The following is a 16,606-nucleotide window of genomic DNA, read 5'->3' as shown; positions in this document are numbered from 1 at the left end:
TATAGTATCCCGCTCAGTGTTAGTGAATGAGTTATGCTGGACTGCAATACCGGAGGATGAGGGTGAAGCCCAATGTCCTTGGCTGTTGGCCATTGTGACACAGTCAGACACACAGAGAGCTCCCCCTGATGGCACACTGCGGAATAGCGCTATCTGAGCCACAGTGCCCACACTCACTATCACCTTTACTACAGCTGACAGAAAGAACTAGGTCACTCCTTACCTCCTCCATACACTACACATCAATCACAATGACTAGGTACTTTCTGTTATCAGTATCACCCATTACCCATATACAGAATATCAATAAATTATTAATCTATTCATAAGGAAAATGGGTCGATTGGTTTAATATGAATATTTAAAGGGATTTCATAGGGACAACTACTTATCGTACATCTATAGGGTTCCCCACTCTGAACACCCGCTATAATCCGGTCCCATACGACTCTGCAGGAGACTGTGCCGGCACGGCCTCGGTGTGTGTTACCTGTCACTGCCATCCGCTTCTGCCTTCTCTGTTATGTGCCTGTTTTTGTTACAAAAATAAAGTTGTGTGACAAGAAGTCATGGACGGATATTTTCCTGGCCCGGCTTACCAGATAGATGGGATTTGTTGTCGTAGTTTTTGTAGTTAAAGGGGAACTAAAGAAATTTTGTTTTCTTTCAAATCAACTGGTGTCAGAAAGTTATACAGATTTGTAATTTACTTCTTTTTAAAAATCTCCAGTCTTACAGTACTCATCAGCTGCTGTATGTCCTGCAGGAAGTGGTATATTTTTTCCAGTCTGCCATCTCTGTCCATGTCAGGAACTGTCCAGAGCAGGAGAGGTTTTCTATGGGGATTTGCTGCTGCTCTGGACAGTTCCTGACATGGACAGAGGTGGCAGCAGAGAGCACTGTGTCAGACTGGAGAGAATACACCACTCCCTGCAGGACATACAGCACCTGATAATTACTGGACGACTGGAGATTTTTAAATAGAAGTTAATTACAAATCTATAATATTTAGAAACCTTGAAACCAGTTTTTTTTTTTTCTGGGGGGGGAATTGCGAACTCACAGCGTGAAATCCGCTGCGGATACGTCCTGTGTGAATTTAGCCAAGTCCTTTTCTGATGACACTGTCAATTAGTACAATCGTGCTGATATAGCTCCCAACTGCGGGTACTTCCTAGAGATTACAGGTGAGCTGAGCATGCATGGCCCACCTTATTTAGTCGTAACCAAGGGCAACAGGTTATCAAAACAATGCAGGCACCTCTCTTAACAAGTAACACCCACCCTGGTGGGGCGGAAGCTCTAGGAAGAGTCCTGGTTGTCCCATTTTCTTTTATGTAAGAATTATGCAGGCCGTTGTGCTGGTACGAACCCTCACTGCAGCAGAAATGTTTCCTCCTCCTCCTCCTCCTCCTCCACACAGTCATGTCTCTGAGCTCTACAGGCAGCTCTTTCCTCCTCCACACAGTCCTGTCTCTGAGCTCTATAGGCAGCTCTTTCCTCCTCCACACAGTCCTGTCTCTGAGCTCTACAGGCAGCTCTTTCCTCTTCTACCACACAGTCCTGTCTCTGAGCTCTACAGGCAGCTCTTCTCTCCCCCACACAGTCCTGTCTCTGAGCTCTACAGGCAGCTCTTTTTTCCACCACACAGTCCTGTCTCTGAGCTCTACAGGCAGCTCTTCTCTCCCCCACACAGTCCTGTCTCTGAGCTCTACAGGCAGCTCTTTCCTCCACCACACAGTCCTGTCTCTGAGCTCTACAGGCAGCTCTTTCCTCCTCCACACAGTCCTGTCTCTGAGCTCTACAGGCAGCTCTTTCCTCCTTCACACAGTCCTGTCTCTGAGCTCTACAGGCAGCTCTTTCCTCCTTCACACAGTCCTGTCTCTGAGCTCTACAGGCAGCTTTTTTCCACCACACAGTCCTGTCTCTGAGCTCTACAGGCAGCTCTTTCCTCCTCCACACAGTCCTGTCTCTGAGCTCTACAGGCAGCTCTTTGCTCCTCCACACAGTCCTGTCTCTGAGCTCTACAGGCAGCTCTTTCCTCCTCCTCCACACAGTCCTGTCTCTGAGCTCTAAAGGCAGCTTTTTCCTCTTCTACCACACAGTCCTGTCTCTGAGCTCTACAGGCAGCTCTTTCCTCTTCTACCACACAGTCCTGTCTCTGAGCTCTACAGGCAGCTTTTCTCTCCCCCACACAGTCCTGTCTCTGAGCTCTACAGGCAGCTCTTTCCTCCACCACACAGTCCTGTCTCTGAGCTCTACAGGCAGCTCTTTCCTCCTCCACACAGTCCTGTCTCTGAGCTCTACAGGCAGCTCTTCTCTCCCCCACACAGTCCTGTCTCTGAGCTCTACAGGCAGCTCTTTCCTCCACCACACAGTCCTGTCTCTGAGCTCTACAGGCAGCTCTTTCCTCCACCACACAGTCCTGTCTCTGAGCTCTACAGGCAGCTCTTTCCTCCTCCACACAGTCCTGTCTCTGAGCTCTACAGGCAGCTCTTTCCTCCACCACACAGTCCTGTCTCTGAGCTCTACAGGCAGCTCTTTCCTCCTCCACACAGTCCTGTCTCTGAGCTCTACAGGCAGCTTTTTTCTCCACCACACAGTCCTGTCTCTGATCTCTACAGGCAGTTCTTTCCTCCTCCACACAGTGCTGTCTCTGAGCTCTACAGGAAGCTCTTTCCTCCTCCACACAGTCCTGTCTCTGAGCTCTACAGGCAGCCCTTTCCTCTTCTACCACACAGTCCTGTCTCTGAGCTCTACAGGCAGCTCTGTCCCGCTCCACACAGTCCTGTCTCTGAGCTCTACAGGCAGTTCTTTCCTCCTTATGGCTTTGTGTTTGCTCAGATGCATTGTTACCGATGAAACCTTATATAGACAGGGGGCGGAGTCTCTCCAGATCCCGTCCAATCAGCTGAATGTACCACTGGTGACTCCAATCAAGCTGCAGAAACATCTCAGAGATGATCTGGAGGGGCGGGAGCTGACTGTCACATATGGGGGCAATAGCTCTAAATACTTATGTTCATGCTGAATTTTAGTACGTTCCCCACCCGTTTTATACTTTCCCTTCATTTCTTGTTTTGGCTTCTAAAAACTGCATCAGAATACCTGAGTGTGGGAACACGCCCCTAATTATATTTCTTCCTTACACAATGAGGAAGACGGCACTGGGCCAAAACTTCCAGTAAATTCTGGAGACATGAAACAATGGGAGGCATTTTATGGTAAGGACGGTATTTTGTGTGCTAATGTGATATATCAACACCAGATGATTCTGATCTGGAGGATGGAGAAGGAGGAGTGGCAGTATAATATGGGGTCACGCTGTTCCTTCAATACCAGTTTGTTCAAAGATTAACAGGCCGGGGCAGAGTGTCAGTAGGAGGGGTCGGAGCTCAGTATTCCTCATGCTGCTTCCCTCGGCAGATCTAAGCCCAGACCGTTCTCATGGCAGGATGTCTGGAGTGATGCAGGTGTAAGGATTATGGCCGCCCTCCGTGTTACAGTGTGTGACGGGGTCCTAAATCACATTCACCATAGTAAGTATGTAAGTAAGTATGAAAGTTTATTGAAGTTTAATTTATAGTGTAAATCCCAGCTTTACCTTCAGCGTACCTGATAGGTGGATGGAGGTAACATTATTGATATAAAACTCGTGGGGAGGGCGTTGGGTCCTACATGATGGGGACCCAGGGTGATAGGTGCCCCAAAGCAATGGCCATGTGATCAAAGGGAGGGTTAAACCCGGAGTGTATGTTGCTGCGCATACACAGAGGAACATAACATTTTATTTTTCTGTTGAACGAGCTGTGTGGGGGCTTGTTTTTTGCTGGATGAGTTGACATGTTTATTGGCGTCTTTCATACTAGTATATTGCTGACACATCATTAGAGCTCCCCCCAATAGGGTCTTGACTTAAAGTGTCACTGTTGTTTCCCAAAACTTTTGACATGTCATAAAGACATGTCAAAAGTTTTGAACAGTCCAGGTCAGAGGATTCAGACCTATACACAGAGATACGAGACTGTAGAAGACAGCACGTGATCAGTCGAACTGATCAGTCGGTCTCCATAGTGCTCCATTATAAGTCCAACTGATGACGTGACACAGAGAAGAGAGAAGGGCGCTTAGCACGGTCTTTTCCCATCTCTATCTCCAGATCGGTACAGGGCTGAACACTCAGACCTGGACCGATCAAAACTAATGACATGTCTCTGTGACAACGTTTGACATGTCTATTTCTGTTTTTTATTTTTATGTCTCTGTGACATGTCAAAATATTGGGGAAATGACATGTACACTTTAAGGCTATGTTCACACTACGTAAGTTCCGCAGAAATCACAGCCGTTGTTACAACGACCGTGATTCCTGCGGTACTTACGTAGTGCTGTAGGCTGAGGGAATCCTGGCCGGAGTGTATACACATAGTACATATATACATACACATGGTATCTACTGTGGCCGGGATCCCTAGTGGCGCCGCAAACATCTGACATGTCAGTTTTCTGCGGCCGCTATTCAGTGAATATCGGCCACATAAAAACCCTGTCAGGGCACACTATGGAGTGTGCGGCTGTGGGGAGTTCTGATGCAGGCGAGCACGGATGCGCCCGCATCAGAACTCTGCGGCCCTAAAAATCATCTGGCCGGTCTAATACAGCGTGTGAACATAGCCTAAAGCTGGAATATGGACAAAAAATGTATCCATATTGTAGCCATATAGAACTGACCTTATTCTGTTTTCGGTGAACGGGGTAAACAGGAAAACTACGTCTGCTGTTTTTGTAGGTTATAGGCTGTGGGAATTTAATAGTTTGGGTCATTCCTGGGGCATCTTCACCATTCCCTGTGTACATTTTACTCATTTATTTTTGACATAATAAAGCAGGACACTTCTTTATGTCTTAGTAAACTTTATAGTTAATGTTCGCAGCTCAGCCTTCCCCTCCATGTGGAATGACCTCTGCAAAGGTCACAAAGTATGCTCAGATAACTTTCCCACTCAAGTCTATAGGATAGTTTCTGTCTACTGTTGCTCATGTCCACGGGGTTTGCTGTAAAAAATAAATCTAAATACTGTTAAAAACGGCTAAAGCAAGATGGCTGCCCCCAAAATAATGTACAAAGAAAATAATTACAATGATAAAATGGAAACTGATGATGAAAAAGAACATTACTATCTGGCTCTAATCAGTAAAAATATTATTATATTATATTAAATAATAAAAGAGAAAGCCATTGGTACCCGATAATATATATCAGGGGTCATAGGGTTCGCAAAACAAACCCTTAAAGGGGCTGTCCTGTGAAACATGATGAATGCTGCTGGGGGCTGCAGGGAACATAACATATATGGTACCCATTGATTTCAATAGTTGCTAGAGATTCGTAACAGTTGAGTAGACAGGGTATTATAGGAGTTGTAGTGTTACAGAAGCTGTAGAGTCACAGGTCAGGGAGCACCGGATCTGAGAATATTACCGGCAGGGGTTAAGCTGCTCCATGACACAATGAACTTTGGTTCCAGAGATAAGTTGTACTGTATTAGTAAAGAAGCGGAAGGACAGAATACGGCCTATTCTTTCCTTCAGAACAGGGTTTCTTTGTTTGGCCTTGTGACTTCCAGAGAGAACATTACCTCACTAGACATCCCCTTGGCTGTTCCATACCGGAATGTGATTGGCATGGGATGCTTTCCTTGAACAGTGATATATCACAGTCTAAGATGCGCATGCTCTGGTTCCTTTGCAGGATCGGTTAGCTGATAGCTACCGGGCCTTAGAGCAGGTATCCACCTCCGACCATCTATGATCCCTCGTCTCTCCTGGTGGACAACCTCTACTGCTTGGGAACGCTGAGGACAGGACGGCGCAGTAATGGCTTTTGTTACTCACCTGTTGGCGTGCATCTTTGGAACTGGTGCTTGGGTCGCTATTAATGGTCTTTGGGTAGAACTTCCGCTTATTGTGAATGATCTTCCTGAAGGATGGTACTTACCGTCATACCTTACTATCCTCATCCAAATGGCCAACATCGGGCCTCTATTTGTTACTGTAATGCACAAGGCTAAGCCTGGCTGGTTGAGGGAGGTTGCGGTTATTTACGCCATTGTTGTTTTGGGCATTGTGGCCTTGTTCCTCTTGGCCTTTTTCTGGAAAGAAACCACCTGGATTGCTGGGCAGCTGCACAGTACAGGATTCCTGATCTTAACCTTCTTCCTGTCCATGGTGGATTGTACTTCATCTGTGACCTTCCTGCCCTTCATGATACAGCTTCAGCCCAAGTATATCACTACGTACTTCATCGGTGAGGGGCTCAGCGGCCTCTTCCCGGGATTATTATCCTTGATTCAAGGAGTCGGGATGATGAAGTGTGTAAATGTTACACGAAACGAGAACACAACTCAGCCCTGGCTGAACGGGACAAATGGTGGATACTACATAGAAACCCAGTACCTTCCAGCCAACTTCTCAGTCCAAGTCTTCTTGTTTCTTCTCACCATTATGATGGTCTTCTGCCTGGTGTCTTTTTTCTTCTTAACAAGAGTATCCAAGGAAGACAGCTCCAATACATCCTTACTCCAAAGTTCCGTCACTCTCAATTCTTATTCTACCACTGATGTGAAGCTCTCGTGTAACTCGGGGCCTTCTGATACTACAAAGAGCACAGAAGACATCAACGATGGTAGCGGGGACTCCTCAGACACTAATAAAGTCAAGTATTCTTGGGGTCACTATGCACTTATATACTCCCTTACTGGATGGGTGAATGCACTCACCAATGGCGTCTTGCCTTCTATTCAGACATACTCTTGTATGCCATACGGTAACTTGGCCTACCATCTTTCTGCAGCCCTGGGCTCCATGGCTAATCCTCTGGCTTGTCTCATCGCCATGTTCCTTCCTTGCAGGTAAGGTTTTTGCAATGATCCTTTGTTTGATTGATTTAGTCCTTTACCTCGCAGAGCTAGCAATACTATTAGGAGAAGGGACTCTCACACAACAGAGACATATAGGTACATCTTAGTGTGTGCATCTTGCAAACATCTTCGCATAGCTCAGCTTCCTGGAACCCTCAGACATGGAGAAAAATGATGCGGGCAACTGCAGCCATGTGTAACCCTTTAGGATATAATCGGCAGCTACGTTTAGGCTCAGGTGTGAATAACAACAACCATGTCGCACTGCCTGGGTAAGCAACTCCACCTGTCATCCAAGTGAATGGGGTCACAATGCCAACCACAAGTGGCCACAATCACGACCCCCGGCTGCAGGAAATCCATCCCGAATGGCGCTTTTTTTGCACCAATGGGTTCTTGGTTGTGGCTACTTGTGGGTCGCAGAACGACTCCATTCACCAGAATGTGACCAGGCAGCACGACCGGGACGACCTTTAGCTTCATTCTCGGTTGTGACATCATGATATGAATGTCCTTACTGTCAGGTGACAGGTGAATGACTATAAAAGGTATATAGATTATACTCCCATCATCCCTCCACACAGGAACATTTCTTAAAGCAAATGTACCACTTCCCTTTACAATTTTTTTTTACATGACCTGGTTGGCAATGGCTTCGTCCATTTTTCAAATCGCTGTTCGGTTCCCGCCATCTTTGCTGGTTTCTAGATATTTAAATAGGGCTGCCCAGCACCCCCAATGCACGGATATCCCCTCCCCTTGGTTGGGTGCCTTCTTCAGAATCAAGTGTGGCCTCCTCACCGAGGGGTTATAGGTGTCTGCAGTATAGGGGTGTCTGCAGTGCACCAATTGGCCAATTGGATACTTAGTAACTGGCGCAAATGGCAGGAACCAAGCAGCGATTTGAAAAAGTAGACGGCTCCACTCGGATCTATGTGCTGGCGCCAACCAGGTCATGTCTAAAAGAAAAAATTATGTAGGGAAGTGTTACATTGTCTTTACTATCTGCTTACTAGGTCCTGACTTTGGAATCATCTTGTCTCTATAAACCATGGGTGTTCTCCATAACAGTGTTCTCGCCCACCCTCCAGGTCTCTTATATTCCTTGTGCTGCTGTCAGTGTTGGGGACAGGATTCGGGGCCTATAACATGATGACGGCGGTGATGAGCCCGTGTCCTATTCTGCAGAACAGCACCTGGGGAGTCGTCCTCATTGTACGTATGTGGTTTACACCAGTTATTAGCGTCATTATTAACAATGTTCAGACATAGTATAATACATACAAGAAATAAAAAAAAAGTATGAAAAAATAGTTTGGAAAAAAAATCAGTATGCTTTCATGTTAATGCTCAGTGACTACACTATATACTACTGGGCAAGGCAGGGTTCCCCGACCTGCGGCTTTACTTTACTATAACTCCCATTATGCACTGACAGCTGATGAGATCCATGCCCCCTTGCCCTAAACTACCCCATTCAGATAGATGATGCTGATGTTTGGCTGTCGAAGCATCTGTAACTCCGCCAAGGTCGAGTCCTTAGAAAGCTGGGACGTCACCCACTGCGTCCTGTCACAAGGTGGCGCTGCGGCTCCTATTTTCTGCTACAATGTATCTACCTAAGCACAGCAGCTGAAATGAAGCTGTAATGTAACATTGATCCGGGGATGAGTGTAAATCTATACAGGGATCCTGTTTTTTTACAGAATTCAGAGGTCGCTATATGGACAGATGTACAGAATGATTCCAGTGACACCTGTGGCAGAGCCATTAATATTCCAGGCATCTGGTATCAGAGAGCGGGATCGGCCATTGATTTCCTATCCGTGCTCTGTGAGATCCGGGGCTGGAGACCCTCCTCAGCACATTCTGCACCTTAGGGGAGCAGTAAATGTGGATGTAAAAATGTTACAAGGCAGCAAAGTGTTATTGTCAATTATCGGGTTCTGTCCACAATCCCGGTGCTTATTAGGATAAAAAAAAATTATATGTAAACACACATATACCCTACATATTATATAATTGTGACACAGAATGTACAAGATGCATGTTACACCATATACTATTGTGAATTTACAGCTCCCCCTAGGGCCATTAATGAACAGCGCCCCCTAATGTATAAGGCTGTGTACTGACAAAGCCCCCCTAATGTATAAGGCAGTGTACTAACAGCGCCCCCTAATGTATAAGGCCATGTACTAATAGCACCCCCTAATGTATAAGACCATGTACTAACAGCACCCCCTAATGTATAAGACCATGTACTAACAGCCCCCCTAATGTATAAGACCATGTACTAACAGCGCCCCCTAATATATAAGGCCTTGTACTAACAGTACCCCCTAATGTATAAGACCATGTACTAACAGTGCCCCCTAATGTATAAGGCCATGTACTAACAGCGCCCCCTAATGTATAAGGCCATGTACTAACAGCCCCCCTAATGTATAAGACCATGTACTAACAGCGCCCCCTAATGTATAAGACCATGTACTAACAGCGCCCCCTAATATATAAGGCCTTGCACTAACAGTACCCCCTAATGTATAAGACCATGTACTAACAGCGCGCAGAATGTATAAGGTTGTGTACTAACAGCGCCCCCTAATATATAAGGCCTTGTACTAACAGCGCCCCCTAATGTATAAGGCCATGTACTAACAGTGCCCCCCAATGTATAAGACCATGTACTAACAGCGCCCAGAATGTATAAGGCCATGTACTAACAGCCCCCTAATGTATAAGGCCATGTACTAACAGCCCCCTAATGTATAAGGCCATGTAGTAACAGCCCCCTAATATATAAGGCCTTGTACTAACAGCGCCCCCTAATGTATAAGGCCATGTACTAACAGCGCCCCCCAATGTATAAGACCATGTACTAACAGCGCCCCCTAATATATAAGGCCTTGTACTAACAGCGCCCCCTAATGTATAAGGCCATGTACTAACAGCGCCCCCCAATGGATAAGACCATGTACTAACAGCGCCCAGAATGTATAAGGTCGTGTACTAACAGCCCCCCTAATGTATAAGACCATGTACTAACAGCGCCCCCTAATGTATAAGACCGTGTACTAACAGCACCCCTAATCTATAAGGCAGTGTACTAACAGCCCCCTAATGTATAAGGCCGTGTACTAACAGCCCCCTAATGTATAAGGCCTTGTACTAACAGCGCCCCCTAATGTATAAGACCGTGTACTAACAGCACCCCTAATCTATAAGGCAGTGTACTAACAGCCCCCTAATGTATAAGGCCATGTACTAACAGCGCCCCCTAATGTATAAGGCCATGTACTAACAGCGCCCCCTAATGTATAAAACCGTGTACTAACAGCGCTCCCTAATGTATAAAACCGTGTACTAACAGCCCCCTAATGTATAAGGCTGTGTACTAACAGCCCCCCAATGTATAAGACCATGTACTAACAGCGCCCCCTAATGTATAAAACCGTGTACTAACAGCCCCCTAATGTATAAGGCCTTGTACTAACAGCCTACTAATGTATAAGGCCTTGTACTAACAGCCCCCTAATGTATAAGGCTGTGTACTAACAGCCCCCTAATGTATAAGGCCGTGTACTAACAGCGCCCAGAATGTATAAGGCTGTGTACTAACAGCACCCCCTAATGTATAAGGCCATGTACTAACAGCCCCCTAATGTATAAGGCCATGTACTAACAGCCCCCTAATGTATAAGGCCATGTACTAACAGTGCCCCCTAATGTATAAGGCCATGTACTAACAGTGCCCCCTAATGTATAAGGCCATGTACTAACAGTGCCCCCTAATGTATAAGGCCATGTACTAACAGTGCCCCCTAATGTATAAGGCCATGTACTAACAGCGCCCCCTAATGTATAAGGCCATGTACTAACAGCCCCCCTAATGTATAAGGCCTTGTACTAACAGCCCCCCTAATGTATAAGGCCATGTACTAACAGTGCCCCCTAATGTATAAGGCCTTGTACTAACAGCCCCCCTAATGTATAAGGCCATGTACTAACAGCCCCCCTAATGTATAAAACCATGTACTAACAGCGCCCCCTAATGTATAAGGCTGTGTACTGACAGCGCCCCCTAATGTATAAGGCCGTGTACTAACAGCGCCCCCTAATATAAGGCCATGTACTAACAGCGCCCCTTAATATATAAGGCCATGTACTAACAGCCCCCCAATGTATAAGGCCATGTACTAACAGCCCCCCTAATGTATAAGACCATGTACTAACAGCGCCCCCTAATGTATTAGGCTGTGTACTGACAGCGCCCCTAATGTATAAGGCTGTGTTCTAACAGCGCCCCCTAATATATAGGGGGGGACACAGACCTGTGGTCCCCAGCTGTCAGGGCATGCTGGGAGATGTAGTTTTGCCGCAGGCTGGAGACCACTGATGACACTATACTGTAACTCTTTGTTTTTTTTTCAGGTCATCTCCTGGGTTCTCTTTATCGGATCACTCAGTTATGTGAAAGTCATGATTGGAGTCATTCTCCGCAGCCAGAGTCACAGCGCCCTCCTGTGGTGTGGAGCAGTGGTGCAGCTGGGATCCATGATCGGCGCCCTTGTCATGTTCCCCCTGGTTAATGTCTATGGCTTCTTTAGATCAGCTGATCTCTGTAACATGAACTGTCCTGGCTAAGGATGAGGAGAGCAAATACTGACCATATACCTCTGTATACAAGAATATAAACCACACATACCTCTACACAGACACCCAGGGCCCGGGGTCCACTCACTAAAACATTATATATATATATATATATATATATATATATATATATATATATATATATATATATATATATATTCTGCCTTTTATTACACAGAGACTCTACCAGCGGCAGAATAGTGCAGCTCTGGAGTATTATACAGGATGTAACTTATGATTAGGAGCCCTACAGTGAGAGGATCCTGCAAACAGTTCTTTATTAGATATGAGTGAACCTCAAGCACACAGTATTTGATTACCAGTGGCTAAAGAAATTGGATGAGGTATCCACTGCAGTTAGTGTTTTTCCCACTAGGTGTCACTACTGTGTTCGCTTGTAACTTTTTTCTACGCACAGCTGACATCTTCCAAGGGTTAACTATTGTATGTCACAGGTTGGCTTTTGTCCACTCACAGGTGCAGATGCTTTCCCTCCTTACCTCAGCCTATCCTCTCCTCTCCTTCCTTTCTCTTTCTACACACACAGCCCACCAATCACAGACAGGGTTAGATGGACCCCTGTAGTTAGGACTTAGTTCCCGGTGGGAGGAGTTAGTTAAGCTGGAATTAGTTGTCTGGATTCAGTGAGAGAGAGAGCATGACACAAAGGTCTCTGCAGGAGCCAAGCCACGCCCTGGCTTTGGCCAGGTCCTCTGACAGGGACACAACAGAGCAAGTCAGTTCCTTTCCTATGAGCAACAGAACCACTATGCAGTGCCAGAACTGTACAGGGGGAGAGACGCTGCACAGGGAACACCTTGTCTACACCAGGACCCTCTTTACAAAGTGCAGGGCAGTTACCTTAGGAGTTAAAGGAACTGACCCTAGGGGAACAAAGCTACGGAAAGTCTACGTATTCCACTGCGTAGTGCAGGACAACCAGGAAGTCTTGGGAGTTGGCCTAGCCCAGATAACAAGGACTGGGGCTGGTACTACCCTATAAGGACGGGTAGCCTGCAACTAGGGGGCAAAAGACAGTGAGAAGAAGTCAGGCGTGAGTACAAGTATTCACTATTTCTTCTTCAACACACCTCTACTGTTTCGTCAGAATACACTTCTATATTGGCCAAGGCAACTCCTCTCCTCTACTATCTCTACTACACAGCTCTTTCTTCCTTAAGGTACCTTATCCTCTACCTCAACTACAAGGTCCTAAGTAAGGATTGTATTTTTCTTGTGTTGCACTGGACTGTGTTTCAACTTCTTTAGCCACCGGTAATGAAATGCCTCTACTTTTAGGATACTGTCCTGCACCGTGTTTAAGTTGTTCTTGTCCTCTCTTAAGTTGTTTAGCACTGCATTATAGAAGAGTTAGAAGTGTTACTTTAAGAAAGAACGTCACTGTGTAAGGATACACTACAGTTGGTCTGTCCCGGACAGGGAACCTGTTAGAGCCAGGCTCCTAGCTAACTCAGCAGGGTTGCCTGATCTGTGTGTCTTGCTCCTCTGAGAAACAGAAAAGAATTAAGACTAAGTGTGGGTCTACACTTCCTCTCCCCATGTGACAACTTCCGACGGGGTGTGTAACAGCTCCTGTGAGTGGTGAAGAAGAGAGTGCAAGAGGAAAGGAGGATAAAGATAGGTAGAAGAGAAGAGCCGCTCTCATTGGTGTACAGATCACAAACAAAACAATAACCCTTAGTTCACTAAAGCTGTGCAACAGTTACAAATACATAGACAGTGACCTCTTGTGGCAAAACTAAAATATACACTTTCATTACCACATTGTTCCTTATAATACAAGGCTTTCATGAGGGATGTTCAAACTAGTTACACCCATGGTGGGACACCACATTTACTCCCCCCCCCCCCCCAAACTATAGGAGTGGTCGCTGCATGGTTATCATGGTTATATCCGCCAACATGATTCCAGCTGGTGCCAAGTTCTTATGATCTGTACAACTCAGAATATGGATACAGAGAAACCTCAACCCTCTGCTGGGAGTTAAGCCCTTATTACATGGGGCAACGGAGAGGAGCAGACAATTGCGCTCGCTTGCTCCTTGTTTCTTGCTTGCTTGTCGGAAGCAAGCGGATGAGTACAGGGGGGGGAGGGGGAAGGTTGCGAGGAGCTGCCGGGGGGCTGTGCCCGGTGATCGCTTGATCGTCCGGGAAGCCCATAGCAGATAGTAGCGGTCTACTGCTGCTGCTACTATTGCACAAAGCCACGGCAGCAGATCACTGCTATATTAGTCGTTTGGCTTTCAACATTTTGAAAGGCAAACGACAGCAACAATCAGCAGACATCATTCATGTCGGCTGATCGTTGCTTTCTATTACACAAGACGATGATTAACGGCTGTAATGGCCGATAATCGTCTTGTGTAATAGGGCCTTTAGACTCCAGCTCTAATGGGGGCTTCCTTCTAGTGGTGACTATCTCCTTGAGAACAATGTCCCCGAGTCACGGCCGCCACAGCAGTCCCTCGCCCCTGTACATGGACCCAAATAGTGATAAATAAACTTGTCTCTGTGTCTCATCTGCCATGTGTGTAGTTTTCTCATTAAGTAGCTGGAGAACAGACGTTAACCCTCAGCGAGCTGGCAGGAAGCATTTGCATGTCTCTGGAGAGGGCCGAGGGTCTGGCCATCAAACTGGAAGGTGCAGCTGAGATCCTCCTGTACGAGGTGGCCGTCCTCCCAAATGGGATCAAAGGGGAGACAATAGGGGCTGTGTGTCTGCCCCCTGTACCTAATCAGAATATATGAGGGCGTCAGCTGCGGCCTGTGTTTATCAATTACAAGCTGCAGAGAAGCGATACGCAGCCGCCCGTGACCATTATTAGCTGGGTAATTAAATGTCTTTCTGGCTTCCCGAGTCCGTTCTGCAGATGAAGGCAGAAGAAAGAACGTTCTCCGCAAGGCAGATCTGAGCTCAGTACATCATTGCTGATTACTTGTATTGTACTGGAGAACAAAAAAAGTGCAAAGAGTGCAGGACCCTCTGTGGCCACTAGGGAGCGCTAATCTATAACTAGGATACATATACAGAATAAAGCTGACCATACTGTGACTGAAAGCCACTAAAGAACCGCAGCACTTCCTTTACATGTGTATTAGGATGCAGCTCTATTTACCGTACCTAGGTAAAGGGGTTTAAAGGGGTTTTCCAAGCATTTAACATTAAAGGGGTTATCCAGCGCTACAAAAACATGGCCACTTTCCCCCTACTGTTGTCTCCAGTTTGGGTGGGGTTTTGAAACTCAGTTCCATTGAAGTAAATGGAGCTTAATTGCAAACCGCACCTGAACTGGAGATAACCCCTTTAATGGATAATCCAAAGCTAGGCCCATATATAACAGGAGGCGGCGTGTTCTATTCATTGTGGAGCTGTTCTGCCGTAACCTGGTGCTGCTACTGAACAATAACCAGATCCCAGACTATTCAATGTGTATGGGCACACCACTGATCAGGCCACTAATGCTCAATGCCCGGTATGCCCAGGGTGGTGTATAAATCTGTTAGAGTCGTGTTTTTTTTTATAATGGAAGTCAATAGAAAAATGGATCAAAACGGACGCACACAAAGGCATCCGTTTTATTCTGCAAAAAACGGATTGCAAAAATGTAGTGTGAACCAACACGTAATTCACTGATTAAAATCCCCGTTCCTACTATGCTCAAAAGTCCAGTGGGCGGTCCCATCCGTTGACTGACAGCCATTCCTGTAAGTGAGACCGCCCAGTGGACTGCTAAGCATAGAAAGAGCAGGGATATCAACCAGTAACTTATACTCAATCTATATATTGATTAGCTCAGCTCCTCCTGCTGACATCATCGTTCTTGTTTATAAGCAGCAGCCAGTGATGTCACGAGGCCCCAGGAGTATTCAGCACCCATAGATATAAGATACTGATGACATCATAATTGTTGTTTATAAGCAGCAGCCAGTGATGTCACAGAGGCCCCAGGCGTATAAAGCAGCCATAGATATAAAATACTGATGACATCATTGTTCTTGTTTGTAAGCAGCAGCCAGTGATGTCACCAGGCCCAGGAGTACACAGCACCCATAGATAGGATTCTGATGACATCATTGTTCTTGTTTATTAGCAGCAGCCAGTGATGTCATAGAGGCCTATACAGCACCCATAGATATAAAATACTGATGATGACATCATCGTTGTTCTTGTTTATAAGCAGCATCCAGTGATGTCACCAGGCCCCAGGCGTTCAGTGCCCCTTGCTCTGGCGATCTCTTCACCCTTCGTGTCCCCCGTTCACCTCCCATATGGTGGTCACGCAGCCTGCCCTCAAATAACCCTCCATAAAGTCTTCCAGGTTATTCTGACTTGTTGATGAAGTGAAAAGAAGCTGGAGAAGTTGTAAGGGGTCGATGCCAGGGAAGACCCAGAGCTAATGTGAATCTAAATAGCCATTTAGCACTGGGTGTCCTCTCCACCAGTCACATGGGAGTCTCCTGTTCTCCTCTCCATTATCATGGCCTCGGATAATGAACTCTGAGACAATAAAATGCTCATTTCGCTCCTTTGTAGGGCTGCAGCGGGCGGCATTGAGATGCAAAGTGCTGTGTGACAATGCTTCCGTCCCTGGGCCTGTCAGATGGATCCTGAGTTGCAGCTGGTCAGGGGACCGCCACCACCTGGTCAATGACTGTTCTCACGAGCCCCTGCTCCAGCCTGGAGGGGTGGACAGACCCTTCCTCTCCCATCTGCTCTCACACTGCTGCCCTTCACCCCCCAATGCCTAACCTGGAAGCAGTAGAACAAAAGAGTCTCAGCCAGGATGGAAAGCCGTAACCTCAATAGCGGTCCTGACCTGATGCTGGAGGGGCACGGCCCCGTCCTGTACACATGTCATTATATACAGTCATTTATATTCCCAATATGCTGATCCCATAGACAGGAAACCTTCGGCCCTCCAGCTGTTGCAAAACTACAATTCCCATCATGCCGGGACAGTCAAAGCTTTAGCTTTGGCTGTCCAGGCATGATGGGAATTGTAGTTTTG

General features: G+C 46.5%; 2 protein-coding genes across 8 annotated transcripts in view; one reads left to right on the top strand and one right to left on the bottom strand.

Moving 5' to 3' along the window:
• Nucleotides 1-16,606, bottom strand: part of FAM110A (family with sequence similarity 110 member A) — a 218,088-nt gene that overhangs the window by 25,189 nt on the left and 176,293 nt on the right. The gene's annotated exons all lie outside the window — the stretch shown is intronic.
• On the top strand, nucleotides 3,300-14,118 carry SLC52A3 (solute carrier family 52 member 3). 4 transcript variants are annotated; one of them, XM_069952956.1, is made up of 4 exons: nucleotides 3,300-3,539; nucleotides 5,753-6,911; nucleotides 8,012-8,135; nucleotides 11,355-14,118. In XM_069952956.1, exons 2-4 carry the CDS (start codon nucleotides 5,878-5,880, stop codon nucleotides 11,565-11,567), a joined length of 1,371 nt encoding a protein of 456 aa, XP_069809057.1. In that variant the 5' UTR covers nucleotides 3,300-3,539; nucleotides 5,753-5,877; the 3' UTR covers nucleotides 11,568-14,118. The 4 variants fall into 4 exon arrangements, with proteins under 4 accessions (XP_069809057.1, XP_069809055.1, XP_069809058.1 ...); XM_069952954.1 differs by having other exon boundaries at nucleotides 3,300-3,547; XM_069952957.1 differs by having other exon boundaries at nucleotides 3,300-3,547; nucleotides 8,012-8,139.

This window comes from Dendropsophus ebraccatus, chromosome 14, assembly GCF_027789765.1.
Source record: "Dendropsophus ebraccatus isolate aDenEbr1 chromosome 14, aDenEbr1.pat, whole genome shotgun sequence".
In the NCBI taxonomy this organism is placed as follows: Eukaryota; Metazoa; Chordata; class Amphibia; order Anura; family Hylidae; genus Dendropsophus; species Dendropsophus ebraccatus.
The sequence above is the reverse complement of the archived record's forward strand: the minus strand, read 5'-3'. Positions and strand labels throughout refer to the sequence as shown.